Below are 16,914 nucleotides of genomic sequence, written 5' to 3'. Positions count from 1 at the left end.
AGCAGAGCTTTCATCACCAATAATGAACAATGATCATCTAAACTATTTATTGCAATTACTTCTATCTGTTTTCTTTTCCTTTGCTGAAAGGAAGTCCCTGTACTGAAGTAATTATAAAGTGATCCAGTACAGTTGGTAGTTGTGGAGATGATCCCTCAGAAATGAAAGAATAACATAAGGTCAATAATGATGGAAATAATAGTTTTTCTTTTATTTTAACTTCATCATGAATTTCCTTCAAGGGTCTTACAGAACAACATAAGGTCAATAATTTGGAACCTATTCATGCTCAGCTATCAACTCAAATAGCATTAGAGAGTCAAATCAAATCTCCCAAACCAAATTGGACTACAGATGCATTGTGGTTGAATTCTAACTATTCTAACCATCATTTTGTGGATTTATGTGGAATTTTACGAGAAACTTTACTACAGTCAGACTTGTAACAAACCCAACTCCATTGATTAATCTCTTAATAATTTTAGGATAAATAAGATGAGACTAAAGAAAGAGGAAGAACATGCGAATGTAGAAATTTTAGAAAACCTGTTCTCTAACTGGGAAATAAAGTGTATGTGTGCTTTCAAGATAATTGATATAGTTAACTTGTTAATTAGCAGAACCATGTGTGTTGGTCATTGTCATATTTATTGTTAACCTTCAAAATGTAGTTGCATTAACTGTATGGCTTCCTCTGCACATAAGCTTAAGAAACACCACCTACTTTTTCATTTAATGAAATATGATGATGGGGGAGAGAAATATGGAGAAAGAAGCATTTTATGAAATGTGATCATGTATGTGGGAAAGAGAGGCATTTCCTGCAATGTGATTTTGGGGGAGGGTGAGGAACAGGTGAGCATTTCATGAAGTGTGATCAGAGAGAGAGAGAGAGAGAGAGAGAGAGAGAAATTATGACAATTCTTCATAAACAGATAACAACACAACTAGTTATTGTGAGTCTTTGATAATACATGAATCACAGGTGTGAAGTGGAGAAATTTATAAAATAGAACAGTAAATATAAGGATCTTCCCTTACATACCAAACATCACATCTTTGGCATGTCTTCGGAACAGTACAAGTTACAGAGATATCTTTTTTCTCATCTTTTTTCTCATCTTTTTTCTCATCTTTTTTCTCATCTTTCTTCTCTTCCTTCTTCTCTTCCTTTTGAGGGCCTATACTGACAAATTGAGCAGTTTTTCTGAATTTCCTCACTTTTCTTATTATTTCGAAAGGATCAGCATCTCCAGTTACTGACACTGTGCTTTTGGAAGTGTCAAGGACAATAGAATTTATGCCTTCTATTCCTGCAATTGACTTCATCACCTTCTTCTTGCACTTTGAACACAACAGTTCCACCGACACTACAGTTTTCTGCAACAACAGAGAAGCCCTTCAGTACAATTCTGAACAAAAAACAAAAAATTCTAACAGCAAAGATGTGCAGTCCTGTCGCACTTGTCAGAGAAAACAGAAGTGAGTCAGGAGAATATAATACAATTACCAACCAAACAAAAACATATATAGGTATGAAACAGGAAAGAAGGAAAAGACAGAACCTTTGACATTGTTTTGCTAGAAATGCTGAAAATTTTGATATGGGTGTAGGTGGATCATGTGTTACTACTTATAAAGAATCATGCATGCTTTGTTATTCCCATTTTTGTTTCAGAAAATTTTCTTTGTAATTTCTACTTTGGCCGCTTTGGATTGTAAAGTTGCATTTATTTCTTCTGAACGGGTCTTTTCAATTTGTTTTCTTGTTGATGGGGTCCCTGGGATGGGCAATACTAGTAGAAGGCAGAAGTAAATGCTGGTTTGGAGGCTCTTGATTAGATCAACAATGTCTGCCCCTATGCATTAATTGTGAGTTTTTTTTGTTCTGTTGTGTGGGGTAAGCCAAAAAAACTAGACCCTTTCCCTCCAACTGTGTTTATTTTTTACCTCTTCTGTCTTGAGTTGGAGAATATTCTCTGACATATTTTACACACTTGGTACCATCAGAATCTCTCTTGTACAACATACCTTCTTAGCTTTTTGTATCAAATGAATTGTCCCAGTTGTTTTTGCTTATGAAGAGTTGGTTCAAGAAAGATACATGTTGGATTCATTGCAGAACCAGATAACAGTAGCTAGAGGTCATTGAGAAATGTAACTTACCTCAACAAAAAAGAGAACATCATATCTAAAGGCATGCACGTATCTACACATAGAGAGCCAGAAATATTCACCCGGATGGGGTTAACTTACATTTCTGAATTGCCTCTAGCCATACTGTTATCTGGTTTCTGCAATGAATCCAACATGTATCTTTCTTGAACTGTCCCAAGAATAATCTTGTCTTCATATGAGAAGGAGAAAAAGTAAAGCCTGTCCAGGTTCAGGTTCAGCTTCAGCGTCATCCCATCAAGGTGCAATAACTTCCATTTCCTACTTTTGCCAGTTCGAATCCAATTTTTGAGAGACCAGGTAATCATTTCTGAACATTGATGCATAAAATAACACACACACACAGATGCATAAAATAACACACACACACAGATACTCTCTCTCTCTCTCTCTCTCTCTCTCTCTCTCTGAGAGAGAATAAAATGAACTCGGGTTAAACCAACAGGCCGGTTGTTGATGCTTCACAATCCTGCTAACAAATTTAAATAAGTGCATGTAGACTCGGAATGGATGTCTCTTTCTTGGTAAAATGATACCTCCCATCAGTTATATACTAAATGAATAAAATACTAAAAAAAAAAAAAATGGAATTAATTGATTAGAAGTTTACAACCCATTGGATCACTATGGCCATAAAATTGCCCTGCCCTTTTGCCCCGAATAGCTACAGCTTTGCAAAACGATTGAGTTCGGCATATCCTTCCAATAATTCCCATGTAGTAGTAAAAGAAAGTTTTGCAGCAAAGGAAAACAAGGACATTTGGGGCAATTACCCCAGCAAGAGAGGAGGGAAAAAGGCATTGGGAGAGCATTTTAAGTGCTGATTCTTAGGTAGATGGGCTTCTAGCATAGTCATTAGTCATGACAGCCTCTTCTTACATAAAGACATCTTAGGTTTGAACCTCTGTCCAAAGCAATAAGCAGCATTTAATTAGAATCCATAAATCTAACAACAGATATCATGTATGTATGAGAACTTGCAAACAGGCAGTGCATTGAATTATTTGATCAGTGTGCATTGTGCAAATGCAAGTTGATCACAGCATAACCAAATAAAAGGCAGAAAATGACGAAGCTGCTGAGACGCAAAACATGAGAACAAAATTGAGAAGATCAAAGATAGAAAATAAACAGAGATACTGATGCTTTTGACGGATTCATCATGACAGATACACGAAAAAGTTTTCAAAACTCAGAGCACTTATATTTGGAAGTCCCCTCTGGGAACCTTTTCTTTACTTTTCAGTATAACAATGTTTTCTTGCATGAAACAATGATTTATGTTTACTTGGCAGTTACATCACACAAGAGAACCATGTGGTGACAACATCTCCAACATCATCTAAATTGAACCACAAAACCAAAACGATCCACAACTTCCACCAGGTGCAGAAATTTCAGTGACCACATTTAGCACTGCTATATCATTGAAGTTGAGGAGTCTCCCCACTATTGACAGAATCTGATGGTTCATTTTTCATCCTCTCCATCTCAGTGTAGCAGCGCACTATCTTCTGGTCCAACTCGTAGTAGTGAAGCATATTTTGCAACGGCTTCATATCCAGATCAATGAAATTTGCCTACAGATACAAGTTCAGCTGAAATGAGATTCTGAAAGGATATACCAAGAGAAGCATTATGAAAGTTATTGCAGAGGAAAGCACTCATCCTTCAAAAACAAATGCACATCAACAAATGAGAAAACTCAACCAAGCTAGAAAACATAAATTACTATATAAAGCCAAAAAAAAAGAAAGCTATCGATCTTGCTGTCAACCTTTTGGGTGTGATCCTAGTTGCCAGACAAGACTAAACACAGGAAAAAAGCACCAAGGAAAATACTTATCCAGTTCGATTCATAATCAAGGAAATAAGAACTTGATATCAATCAATTAGGGCCGATCATATTCGAGCTGGGATCGGCCAGCTCATGTAGATGCACATCTGTAATGGCACAGGCTGACATTAACTTCACAGATCCAATTTAAATAAATGGCTCTTTTTCTGTTTCTGTGAACCGACAATATGGGATCGAGCTACAAGTAGAATGGTCCAAATTTAAAATATAGTAAAGGTACAGAGTGTGGTGGATAATAAAAAATAAATAAATTAAAAAATCACAAATTATATTTACAAAAGAGAAAAAAGTTCCGTGAATGTTTATTCACAAAGAAGGGTTCAAAAATGCATTCCACCTAGTGGAGCTTAAAGAATGTTGTGATTGACTCCAATTATACTGCAAGCCATGCCAATAAAGTTACCTATCCAATAAAAGAATTGTCATTAAGAAAAGGAGAATTTGCACACCTTGTATTCAAAGGTTTGATTTGTCGTCTCCAGGCATACAATGCTATGTGACGAATCTGGATCCCCATTTTCCCTTAGTCTAAAGCTGATCATCAGGCTACAATCCTTTGCAGTTGCAGCTATCAAATAATCCCTTACAATCTTCAGGCTTTCTTTGAATGTAAGAGAATGCAGAGATGAATATATGCTTGAGGATTTGTCGTCACCCAAATCCCTACATACTTTGCAAGGTTGAGAAACAATATTGTAGTATGCATGGATAGCCCCTTCTATATCATGCAGATCGAGTTTCTGTGCTTCCAAAAGCCGGTTCAACACTTCTGATCTGAAAATTGTCTCTGACACCATCTGTAGAAAACTTGCTGTGCGCTGGCCATGGTTTACCTGAATAAGACCATCAATTGAATCTTCAAGTGCCTCACTACCCACGAAAGTAGTATTGTCAGTGCCACCTCCCAATCCCCCAAATATGAGAGATCCATTCCAGAATATGCGAAAATTGTTCTGTGGTGTGGTAAAGAGAGCCTTGATAGCCTCATGTATTCTGTTAATGGATCCAGAGAACAGATCTAGTGGATCATAATCACTAATCCGCGAAATCTGAAACACAATTTGGAACAAGTCTTAGATAAAACCAATTTACCTTCCTATCTACTAAGAGATGATTAAGACCTGGAAAATGAAATTAAGCTGGTTTTAAAAAGTACAACTATTAAACCATAGTCTTACAATGCAGCTGTCAATGGTTTGTATTGTGGCAGACCTTGAACCCTAAATTAAACCCAAAAGAAAAAGGAGCAGTAACTTGGAGCAAGTATTGCTTTTGTGAGGCCCCGGCAAGGATGGACTGGAGTTGGTTGTAACCTTCAGAATCTTTTTTTGCATGAAGTGGTGAGCCTCAGAAATGCATCAGCAATTATATGCTGGCAGTCTGAAGTTTCACCATCACAAGCAGTATGCCCCCATACCATGACTATTAATTGACTAAATAAAATATGAATTTGCAATTGATTTCCCCAGTAGAGCTGTGAAATAGCTTTTATACATGCAAATCAGATTCATCTTTATACATGGTTCCAGGTTTTTGTTTCTGTTGGAACAACCAATTAAAACTATTGACCATATCTCTTAAATGCTAATTATTCTTAAATGTGGAAGTTGTATTGTAATGGAAGCCGAGACACCAATTCCACCATGTATCAATTTGTAAAAAAGTGCATTTTCCCAACTGGCTAATACGTTCCACTAGTCAAGTCAAATGGCAAATATTTTAGAAAAAAGAGTGTAAGGACAAACTTGTTGAGGTAAGGCTGCACAGGAAAAATGTGCCCCCCCCCCGGGGACTCTGCTTTTGCAGAAGCTTCGGGCACCAGGTTCGGAAGCTTTTCAGAGTGAAAGTATAAAAGTGCCCCCAAGTTAGCCAGATTGAACCGCTGAAGAAGGATGAAATTTTCATCCTCCCATGGGTCACAATATCACAACCCCTTGCACATTGGTAGACAGAGACTCGATAGATTTCACAGTCCACCACCATGCCAAGTTTCAGGTCAAAGGACTTTGGCACATGGAGCAACGAAGATTAAACATTTCTGGAGAACCAAAAGGGTCCGGAGATTAATGAAGGGATATATGGTCATATATGGGAGGTTTTGCAATACAATGCAGAGAAAATGATTCAATTTGGATCTGAAATTTACAAGTGGACAATCCAGAGCATGCCATAAATATCCGACAGTTAAAATTGCCATATCAACTTTCCATTACACATTTAGGTGTGCCAACCACAAAAGATTCAAGGTTCTCCCAACCAAAAGATTTTTGCCAAAAAAGAAGGCCATGGAATGCCATAAGAAGGGCATTTCATACCTAGTGCACAAAACTCCCGCCAGCATGGGGTCTGTGTACATGATGAACAGAGTCTTAATCCCGCTACGTAGAGGATCAAAATTGAAATTATGGAAACTAGGGAGTACTGCAATTGCAAATAATTGCAGCACACTCTGATAAGACGATTCAGATTGGTCTTTATAGTGACATCCCTAGTATTCTTAAGTCACACCCAATTACACAAGAATCGAATATCTTTGATGAATCCTTTGATAAAAAAAAACCAAGCAATATCAAGAATTTTCATTAAATTTATCACAATATACTTCGAAAGAAATGGTATTAGTTGTTCATAGTCTATGGAATTAAAGCACAGTATAGCATTATTGGATTGCACATCCATACCCATATTCATGTCACGCTCTAAATTCAGAGCCATCTATCCTTTGTTTCCATACCATCTTACATGTCCATATACCTATCTGCGCATCTTAGCATTACCTATTCCGATATGAAGAGAACCTTGCAATTTATTATCCATTTTGAATAAATTGTACTACTTTGGCCAAAAATAACACAGATAGGATTGGGAAACTACCTCTCCTTCATGAAGCTTGAAGACTTGGTGCATTCTGAAACGATTTATACTCCTTTTAATAGCATTTCTTTCAGATATGAACTTTGAACATGGAACAAATCCACATTTGGGCTGCATTGCTCAAGATGAAATGAAACACAGAGGACAAGACATAAACAAAAAGAAGCATTGATCAGGAGACATGAAGCAGCAGAAGCCATCAAGAACAAAGATAACGATAGCAACAATTATAGAGAAGCACCTTAATTTCAACTGATATGCAGGGCCTTTCTTTAATAGCACCTGAAGTGAAACCAAAGAAATTTAATTCAACCACTTCTTTGAACAACATAGAAGTACTCTAAATATATGATTTTCACCAATCCTTCAACAACAACATCCATCCTTGCTTTACAAACATACAAGAAACAAAACCTAATAATATCACCTCTTAAACAGCATAGACAGGTAAAAAGAAAGTCTTATCATGGTGGTATTCTTATTTGAAATCGGTCCAAGGAAGAGTGGGCAAAGAAGAAGGAAAGGGAGGGGGAAACTTTAAAAAAGAAAAAGTACCCAGTTTCCTAGTTGTGTTGGGGATGAATTATAAGAAGGGCGAAAACAAGAAGTAAAGCTTGGAAGACAAAGAACAAGAAAACAGAGCATTTAGAAAAGGAGGGAAAAGAAAAGCAGAGTGCCCAATATGCTGAGGATAATTAAGAACAGGGAGGGGATAGTAAAGGCAGAACAGGTTGCTGGAGAGCAAGAAAGTGTGGGTGGGGGGGGGGGGGGGGAATCAGCTGGTTGCTGAACAACATTTCAGGACTAGGTTCTGACCTCCCTTGTATTAAATATTGTACCATAAGGGGGAGAGTTAGTGTTAGGTCAAAAGTGGCAGAAGTCTAAGTTAGTCAATGTTATTTACTATAGTCAGTCTCTGTAGGTTTACTATAGTCAGGCTCTTACTAGGTTTCCAAATAAGAGGAGGTTGCTTGATTAGTATAAAGGAGAGACTATCCACAACAAAGGCATTCCATTCAGCTCCTATCATGTTTACCATCATTCGTCTTCTCCATCTCCATTGTGTTCTTCTTATTCTTTTTCACAGATTCTCTTGTTCCCTAATTTTTTTTCTTGAGGCTTTAGAGCCTAAGGCAATGCCACAATGCAAAACAGAACCAATATTTCCAGTGTATAGTACATATTTGATTGCTACTCATCCATAACAATTTAAAATATAACAAGGGCAGTCAAGGTCTACTTCATTGTAGTGCACCTTTAGGGCACCATGTGCAAAAGGGTGCAATCAGGAAGCCACCTTGGTGAATCTGTGAACCAGTTGGCAAAATAGAAGATGCATCAGTCAGTATATGAAGAAAATCCCATTTCGTCTTTCCCCCCTTCCCCATCCCCCTCCCTCCCTGAAAAGAAGAAACTATTTAGGATTAAACAAAAACTAGACACCCTCATTAAAATCCCTTCATTCCTTTTCTAACCCCGATGAGAAAAGCAAATGATCTCTCATTGCACCATATACTTTTAGATTGTGTATCAATGAACCTTCACATGCTTTTTGAAAGTTATAAAATACATCACATTCATCCCAAAAAAAAAAAAAAATACAACATCAACCGATCTTCTCCTCCAATATCTCATTGCACCATATACTTTTAGATTGTGTGTCAACGAACCCTCACATGCTTTTTGTAAGTCATCACATAGAAAATCAACCTATTTTCTCCTCCTAAAGCTTTTCATCAGCTGCCTAAAAAGCTTTCGCCATCGACCTTCCCAGATACCACTGTTAATTCAGATTGCTGTACTGATGATATACATTGTTGTAGGCCTCGCTGAACTGCTTGGACTTTTGAGATAAGCAGTTGTGACATAAAATCAGAGTTAGGAATCAGTGTTCAATCCATAGTAAGTGCAACAAGTTGGTGTGTTGCATTCCCATGGTGTCATACACAAAGTCATGCTTGTGTAGGCCTTCATGATTTGGGGTGTTGACAGACATTGTTGCTGCTGTTAATTAACAACACAAGCTTTTAGGATAGAAACTGACTATTAGCACTACTCTCAGTGCTAACATTGTTGTCAATGGCTATCCATCAAACAACCATTGGACTTGAGATCGAGAAGCAGTTCTTCATCCATACATTTCTATAGAAATCACACAGGATCCGGACAACAGCTATCCATCAAACAACCATTGGACATGAGGTCGAGAAGCAGTTCTTCATCCACAGATTTCTATAGAAATTACACAGGATCCTGTGAAGCCTCCTCTTCATATGAAATGCTGGCTTGAGAAAAGGAAAAAAAGACTAGTGTACCCAGGAGTAGGAAACTAGATGCACAGCAGGTGCTACTAAGCTGTCAGAAGCTGGATAGAAATGTGGGGGATTAGTGCACATGCCTCAAGGTAGAGGACGTCAACTAAATAACAATCTGACAGCTGACACCTTGCTACATAACAACTTGGATGTTCTTTTTGAATATTTCTCCAAAAGGAAATTTTGTATGAATGTAGGATGCAGACATTTGCATCCCTACTTGTGTGGTAAGATATAATTAGTAGTATGCACAAGTGAAATTCTGCATGAAAAATATGTTTCTTTTTGAAGGGGTTTCACCCAAATAAGCAATCAAGAATGATGTTTACCATGCGGGAAAACTGAATGATCAGTAATAACAAGAGCTGAATCGCGCAGGGTATCAACCTTAGCAGCATCTACTCGCCAAGCAGGGCGCTGACAACGAACATTGTTTTCAATGGATTCCAAGAATTTCCTAGCCACAATGACTCGCATCTGCCATTTTCAAAGGAAGTTCAGGTCAATGACCTTTTCTATCAGAGATGCAACATTGAGTGAACATGATGCTTATAAAAAAACTACATGTAAGATTAATAAAATTCAGATAATTCACTAAATTCGGTAACAGCCAAGTGTCCTACATTGATAAAGATATTCCTAAATGTCCAATTCATGCCCTTTCTTGAATGCTGTTGGACCAGTGATGTCAACGTAACACATGGGTCATGAAGTACAGGGATCAATAGATGCATATTTTCAATTTTTGGATATGCTTTCAAGCAGATGATGTACAATAAAGGTTTAAATACAGGAATATCCAGGGGAAAGTAAAAATGGAAAGAAAAAAAAAGGGGAAAAGTAACAAGCATTCTTCTTAATAAAACAGGCATAAAGAAAATGAGTGTTAATTAAAAGAACAGTTCTAAGTTGCAGTCTATAAATAAGGAGACTGAGAAGAAAATAATTTAAACCAGTAATGGGGAAAAGATTCATTAATATGTAACAGTCAGGATCTACAGCTGTATCTCAGTTTTAGGTACTGGAAAAAAATTAGAAGATATAAACAAACTCATTAAGAGAGAGTGGAGGACTGCAAAAAAATTACTCAGGTTAGATCTGCCAATACTCAAAACTCCTTCAAACCGAATCCAAATCAACTAAGGATAAGCCAACAAAGCACATAATCGTTTATAGCTTTCTCTTTTTTTTTTTTTTTTTTTTTTTGGATGAATGAATATTCATTAACCAAAAGGAAAGAAAGGAAGGAGAGAGCACAAAAGGATGATTGATTATAACTTGCTTACTTGCCTCCAAGAGAGAACAGCATCTTCTAGAAATTATTTCACTTGAGTAATGGAGAGAGGAATAACCACGGTTTTCTTTACATTTCGGCGAAGGGGAAAATTTTGGTATTTCGATTCATAGACTAGTTACTCCCAAAATGACAGTCTAGTGACTCTGGTCCGTTTAAAAGCTTCAGCTATGGCTCAAGGCTTAGGTCATAATTGGAATGTTAAATCCAGCCTCAAATCAGATCAAATATTATGGGATTTGATGTTCCACTCACAAAGAAGCAGCGTCTTCAAGCTCAAGTCTATGGTTTGCAGAACCTTAGACCGTTATGAATCAACACATTTCCACACAGGCAACGGAAGTCAAGTTTAACAAATTTAGAAAGGGCATACTACATATATGATGGTCACATGTCAAATATTAAGAGTTCAGTCAACCCTCCCTACAAGCTGAACACATGAACATATCGGTACACCTACAAAACTGACATACCCCATCATCAACATGTTCAGAGCCTAGCAAGGGTCTCATCACATGGAGCACAAAAAGTTGTGCAGCAATCTCCTTTGAAGTGGATGATGCAAGTTCAATTATTTCTTTCCAGAGAAGGCACTCGAATGTGGACAAAACTGAGGTATCACTAGTACATTTGGGTTCTCTTCGGGGAGCCTTCTGTATGCGTATCACTTTTCCAACCTGTATTCATCAAACAGAGACAAATTAATCAGAAGCCAATGATTAGACCCAGTTTCTAAATGAAAAAGGGCATAAAGAAGTAAAGAACCCAAAAGAAATTGATGTTTCCAGAATTAATGCCAAACTGGAGGATGTAATTCACTTCCGTTAGAAGCTTTGATATGACCAAAAAAATAATAAATGAGCATGCATAGCTAGATACTGAAAGGTATTGAATATTAATAGAAGTGAAAGAAAAACATCCAAATAGTCATCTCCTTTGGTAGGGGTGGAGTTTAGTCGAGGGTCGTTGAGTTGTGCATTGGCTGAGTTCCACTCCACTCCAGTCGAGGCTACGAGGTTTATTTAGAGATGGGGGAAAAACCTAACTGAGAAGAGTAATTGGGCAAACGGAATACTGGATTAATAAATCTATGACACAAAGACTCTTAATCTTGGAAATGAAGCTCAGATCAAAAGAATTAATTCAAGAAATATCACAGAATGGTATTCTAAGGGGGTGGGGGTGAAAACAAACAGAAGGAGTTTAATTAAGCGATTAGCTTACGTACAAAATCAGGAGAAGATCCGTTGTAAGCAAGAACAAGATTCACAGCACCTTCTCCTCTGTAAATCCAATCGGCTGCATCTTTCTCCTCTAGCACAACCGTCGAGCGTCCTCCCGCATCCCTGAAATGCCATCCAAAAAAGTATCAAACACGACAAGAGAACCGTTAGAAAGATCTAATTGCGGAAGGAAATGAAATTGAAGAGACGACTGGAGCTGGTCGTTTACTTGGAAGTCTCCAGCATTTCCTGGTTCCGACGATCAGAAAACCAGGTAAACGTCGTTTGAGAGATACGATTTCACACCAAGAAGAAAAACTTCAAGAAAAACGTCAGAGAGAGAGAGAGAGAGAGATGAGATAGTGAAGTGTGGGAGTTGGATTTTTCCGGCGATGGCTATATGAAGCGAGCGCGAGAGATGTGGATGACTGGCTCAGGAAAACAGCGACGACTGACGACTGTAGCCGCTAGCATCTCCAGCCATCTGCCGCGTCATGGAATCCATCACCAAGTTCGACACGAGAATCGAGGGAAAGCCTTTTTTTTCTGATTTTAGCCTCTCTTCTTTTGCGCGCTCGCCTCGCCTGGCTACACTAGGTAGCGTTTTTTCCCCGCTTCATTTTCTTTCTATCATAAAATAGAAAAACGCATTTCCTCTGTTTTTTTTTTTTTTTTTTCTTTCTCCTTTTCACTTTCTTACTTCTATAAAATGATTCTTTTACTTTTTCTTTTTTCTTTTTTTCTTCTTTTTAGGATAAACAAAGATGAAAATACATTAAGAATTACACCAAATTCACAAGTCATGGAGTGGAAACTAACCAAACCATCGCATATGGAGCCATCATAACAAGGCATAACTGAAACTATAGCATGCACTTTCAAAACCATTTGCAGTTGTGTAATTAATTGACCACCACCGACAGCTTCTTCTAGTATTGCCAGCGACGTAACCTAATGTGTCAATCCAAACCAACCAAAATTGTAAGTATTTCACCTGAAACACCAAATTTTTACAAAACAGCTAAAGTATGTAAGACTAGAAGTAATGTACCTGAACCACCATTCTTTACAGCATCCCTGACTCTGACTCTATTTGTAAGAAACGATGCCCATCGAAGTGAGAAAGTGATCTATCTTGCAGTCACCCGAAAAATCATACTTTTTCTTATTTTCCGACAAAAATAAGCGGCCTCTCAAGCATCATGATTGAACAATGAAAAAAATCCAACCCAAGCTGGCATCAAAATTAAATAGAAAAATAAAATCCAAAAAAAAAAAACAATAACAGAATGAAAAAGTAAATTTACCTTGGCAAATCTACAGTAATGAAAAAACAAATAGGTAAAATTTGCAAAGAAACAAGAGACCTAGCGGTTCGCTTCATTGGCAGGAAGAAATGGGTGCTACTTTCAATCATCAGTTTTGCCGTTTTCATAAACTTTTTTTAAAAACAATTATCAACTCATAATGAATTTTTTCCCTCGATTATAAATTGAATTCTCTTTTTCTTCGTACACATCAATTCAAGACCAGTTAATGACAATCTAGGAAAGGAAAACTCGTGTGTGTTTGCCTGTTTGGTGATAAGCAAAAGCTGCAAAACAATCAATGATCATTTCTTATGTTCTGAAGGATAAGAAACACACAAAGAGAGAGGGAGATAGAAAAATGAAAAGAAAAAAGAAAAGACATTTAGAATTTCTATTATGTTCTGTTTTCTGTAGGTGGGGTTGGAATTTCTGCCCAAAAAAAGATTGAAATTTTCAATCATACATGAGTTTCCCAGTTTGGGCGCTTTTGGTTGGATAGAAAAAAAAAAATTAAAAGAAAAATAAGAAAGCCCATGAAAGCAAAACACGAATAAGATTGAGGTCAAGTGGGTCCAATTTCTAAATTCTTTTGGGCCTAACCTATTATTTTAGGTTCTATGAGAAGGGGAAGAAAAAGTCTACAGATAGAAAACATTCATTTTGGCATTTTGCCTAGGTGTACCACATATTCTCATTTGTATACTTAAAATCCTACTAAATTAAGCAGTTTAAAAATAACTGAAAATCAAAAATAAATTATCTTGAATTTTTTAGGTTTAAATCTTACACATTTATAAGCAATTAACTAGTAGAATTTGAAAAATCCCATTATTGTTCTTGAATAATCAACTAGATTACAACTAAAACCTCAAATGAATGCCAACGCAGAGCTGTTCTAGTGATTGAAACCAACACCTCTTAATGAAGACGTCGTGGGTTCGACTGTCGCTTATGCATATTAATATCCCCATCCCCGGCTTAATAAAGCCCCTTTGTATGAATAGAAATATAAGGTTATTTATGTAATTTAAAATGACATGGTTCATAAAAAGAATACTTCATGTTGGAGTAGGTGTACGTTTATTATGACCTAGTCTTACACTTTTACAATGTTTGGCCAATGAAGCTTATAAAGTGTTGAATGATACCAAACATGATCTGAATTTCAAAGATATTATCTACTTTCCTACCAAAATCTAAAAGTTAATAGAGGTTACCCATTACAAGTTTAGAGGTTTTTTTTTTTTTGGGGTTAATTTAGGCATGGAGGAATCAAGTATAGGAATAAATGAAGGAGAAATTATGCTTTAGGTTATTAATTAATAACCTATAGGTCTTTTTCATTGTGGATGATGTTGACTATCAAGAAGAATCAATAAAGAGAGATTTTCTTTATTTTATTTTACTTTATTGATGTTGGTTTCATCCACACAAACTTGCCAAGTAGGAGTCTAAGTGAGAGGAAAACCATTAGTTTGGTCCTGATGGCTCTAGGGGTAAAGAATCCAAAATTCAAACCCAGCCTTGTTCTCAACTTTACTACATTTATTCTTTTTGAAATATATAGTTGATTTGGGACTTGGCTCATGCATGAGCAATAAATGTAAGTAACAAAATCCTCTCTAAAAAAGAGGAAGATTACTCTTATAAGAAGGTGACAAGTATTTATGTTAGGATTTAGATCTTCTCTATCTCGTGTTATCTTCCGTCTGTCTGCCTGTTTTGTCGTCGAAAGGACAATGCATGGACTAATTGTAATTATCAGATGGAGAGGAATCATGTCTTTTGAAAACGGGTTGATTCTATTTCAACCATGTCTAAGCAAACTGAATTCATTTCAGCCTTTCCATCGATGGTTGCAATTTTACCGTACACGTCGCCATCGAATGGTCAAATTTATAAAAGTGGCCAAATAACTTATTAAGGGCAGAGCAGATTATGGGCCAGTTGAGTCAAATTTTGTAGGACCAAAAGGTTAAAGTTTGGAATGCTATGGTGTTCAAGTGGACACCTGGCCTACTTTATTTGTGGAATTCTTTTGCAATGATCTTTTAATTATCTCAGTCACTAGGAGTAACCAAACTATTTCAGTGGAATAAGCAGTGAGAATATTTTTTTCAGTTCATGAGTTTCATTTAATAATTGTTTGGAAAAAAAATATTTGGAAAGGAGGAAAAAAAGGGGGAGGAAAAGTTACATTGTATATAGAGTAATACATTTTAGGTTTTGAGAATATGAGATGACACAAAATATCACTTACAATGACCAAAATGCTATAGTAATATATTTCATAAATGGTTTGAGGGCATCTTTAAATCAATTAAAGGGATTGGGATAACAAAGTATAAGGCTTGAAGCTTTATAGCAAGAGAAATCTTAATTTTCCTTTTTCTTTTTCCAGCTCTCTTATCGATGCATTACACCCTTTTTATGTTGATGTAAAATAAGGGAAAAAGCTCCCATGACATTAGTGTTCAAGCCTCTTTTGCATGGGCAGGTCCCATCTATATTTCTGTCGAATCATTTGCTTCAAAATACTGTCTTGTTTTCTAGAGATTTTCATAATTATTCCCTTTAACACCTGAAACTGCATACAAGCCATTAGAGATTTAGTGTTACAGAACCTTTTCCATCAAATTTCCGCAGCTAAATGGATAAGAGCAAGTGAGTATGAAATACAAATTGTACAAAGCATTTGTCTGTTGGCACCCACCACTAAACACAGCAATAGAACATTTTTTTTGGGGGGTGGAAACAGCAATTGAACATGCCAAACCATTTTCCTTCTTAAATATCAGTGGGTCCCTTAAACAGTTCATATAGACCTAGAGAAAAAACTAAACTAAGAGTGCAAAAGAAGAGAAAAGGAAATGGAGAAGAAAAGAAAGAAAGGGAAAGTATTGACATGTCCCTGAATGAGTATTATTATACAAGAGAAGGCACCTGAGTGGAAGCAACATTAGAATCATATGGTAATCCCTTGAAACATAACATGAACAAGAAATAAACAAAATTCTCTTAACCCACCCATAATCCATCCATTAGTGGAGTTAATCATGAGTATCTTAGTAAAAGTTAGCAATAACAGTTCATAAAACTGCACTAAGGATCTAATAATGCCTAAATAAAATGTCTACCTGCTTCTTTCTTTCTCCTTTTCTCCCCCTAGGACTTAGATGCTATAGCCTTGTTGTGTAGTGGTGGGTCATAAGTCATGACTTGGTGAAAGTGAAGAAGCTCTTTACATGAAACAGTATAACAAAGGTGCAAAGAAGAAAAAATTGTTGAAGACTTGCTGTTGCAGGTCTCCTTCAATGCATTTTCTAGGCCCTTCTTTAACAATGAATCTTCTAATTTGAGAAGATCTCTGGTTCTTACCTCAGATATGTTGTGTTAATGGAAGAAGGAAATCTCCCTAAAAGTTACTAACAATTAACAAGTCTTTCTCTCATGTTTGTCAATCAACTCTGCAGTTCTGTAGAGATGGACATCCTATCCTGCAAAAGTTAGAAACCAATCAAACTATCTAGGCTTCTTAGGCCCCAGAACTACTCTTAGAATTTAATCAAGTTCTCTATCCCTGTTTTTCCTTACTGAAATATTCATCAGTACCCAAGACTAATCAAAAGAAGTAGCGATAAAATTCAAATACCCTTCGCATATTGGTTTGTGATAAATTGTTCTTGTCGATGAATTCAATTACTTGCAACATAGGAGAAACTGATAGGAACAAAAAGACAGACACAATTTGCAGAGATTATGCGGTGCAAAGTAAGGAATTTTTTAAAGTAATTACTAAAACACGGAGACTACGCTGCTTGCTGTACTGTCTTTATCACATCTACAATTGCTGTTCATACTTCTC

The 16,914-nt window shown here is 36.7% G+C and overlaps 1 protein-coding gene across 1 annotated transcript; it reads right to left on the bottom strand.

Moving 5' to 3' along the window:
- Positions 1 to 3,166: 3,166 nt before the first annotated feature.
- LOC149016930 (Inositol-pentakisphosphate 2-kinase family protein) lies at positions 3,167 to 12,335 on the bottom strand. The gene is made up of 8 exons (XM_089151206.1): positions 11,969 to 12,335; positions 11,745 to 11,862; positions 10,990 to 11,193; positions 9,552 to 9,699; positions 7,149 to 7,189; positions 6,908 to 7,018; positions 4,483 to 5,082; positions 3,167 to 3,755 (listed from the first exon to the last, which is right to left on the bottom strand). Exons 1-8 carry the CDS (start codon positions 11,983 to 11,985, stop codon positions 3,600 to 3,602), a joined length of 1,395 nt encoding a protein of 464 aa, XP_089007332.1. The 5' UTR covers positions 11,986 to 12,335; the 3' UTR covers positions 3,167 to 3,599.
- Positions 12,336 to 16,914: the final 4,579 nt, after the last annotated feature.

Source organism: Hakea prostrata, chromosome 4 (assembly GCF_041222555.1).
Source record: "Hakea prostrata isolate BN-2017 chromosome 4, UWA_Hpros_2, whole genome shotgun sequence".
Taxonomy (NCBI): Eukaryota; Viridiplantae; Streptophyta; class Magnoliopsida; order Proteales; family Proteaceae; genus Hakea; species Hakea prostrata.
This window is presented reverse-complemented; position numbering and strand designations above follow the sequence as displayed.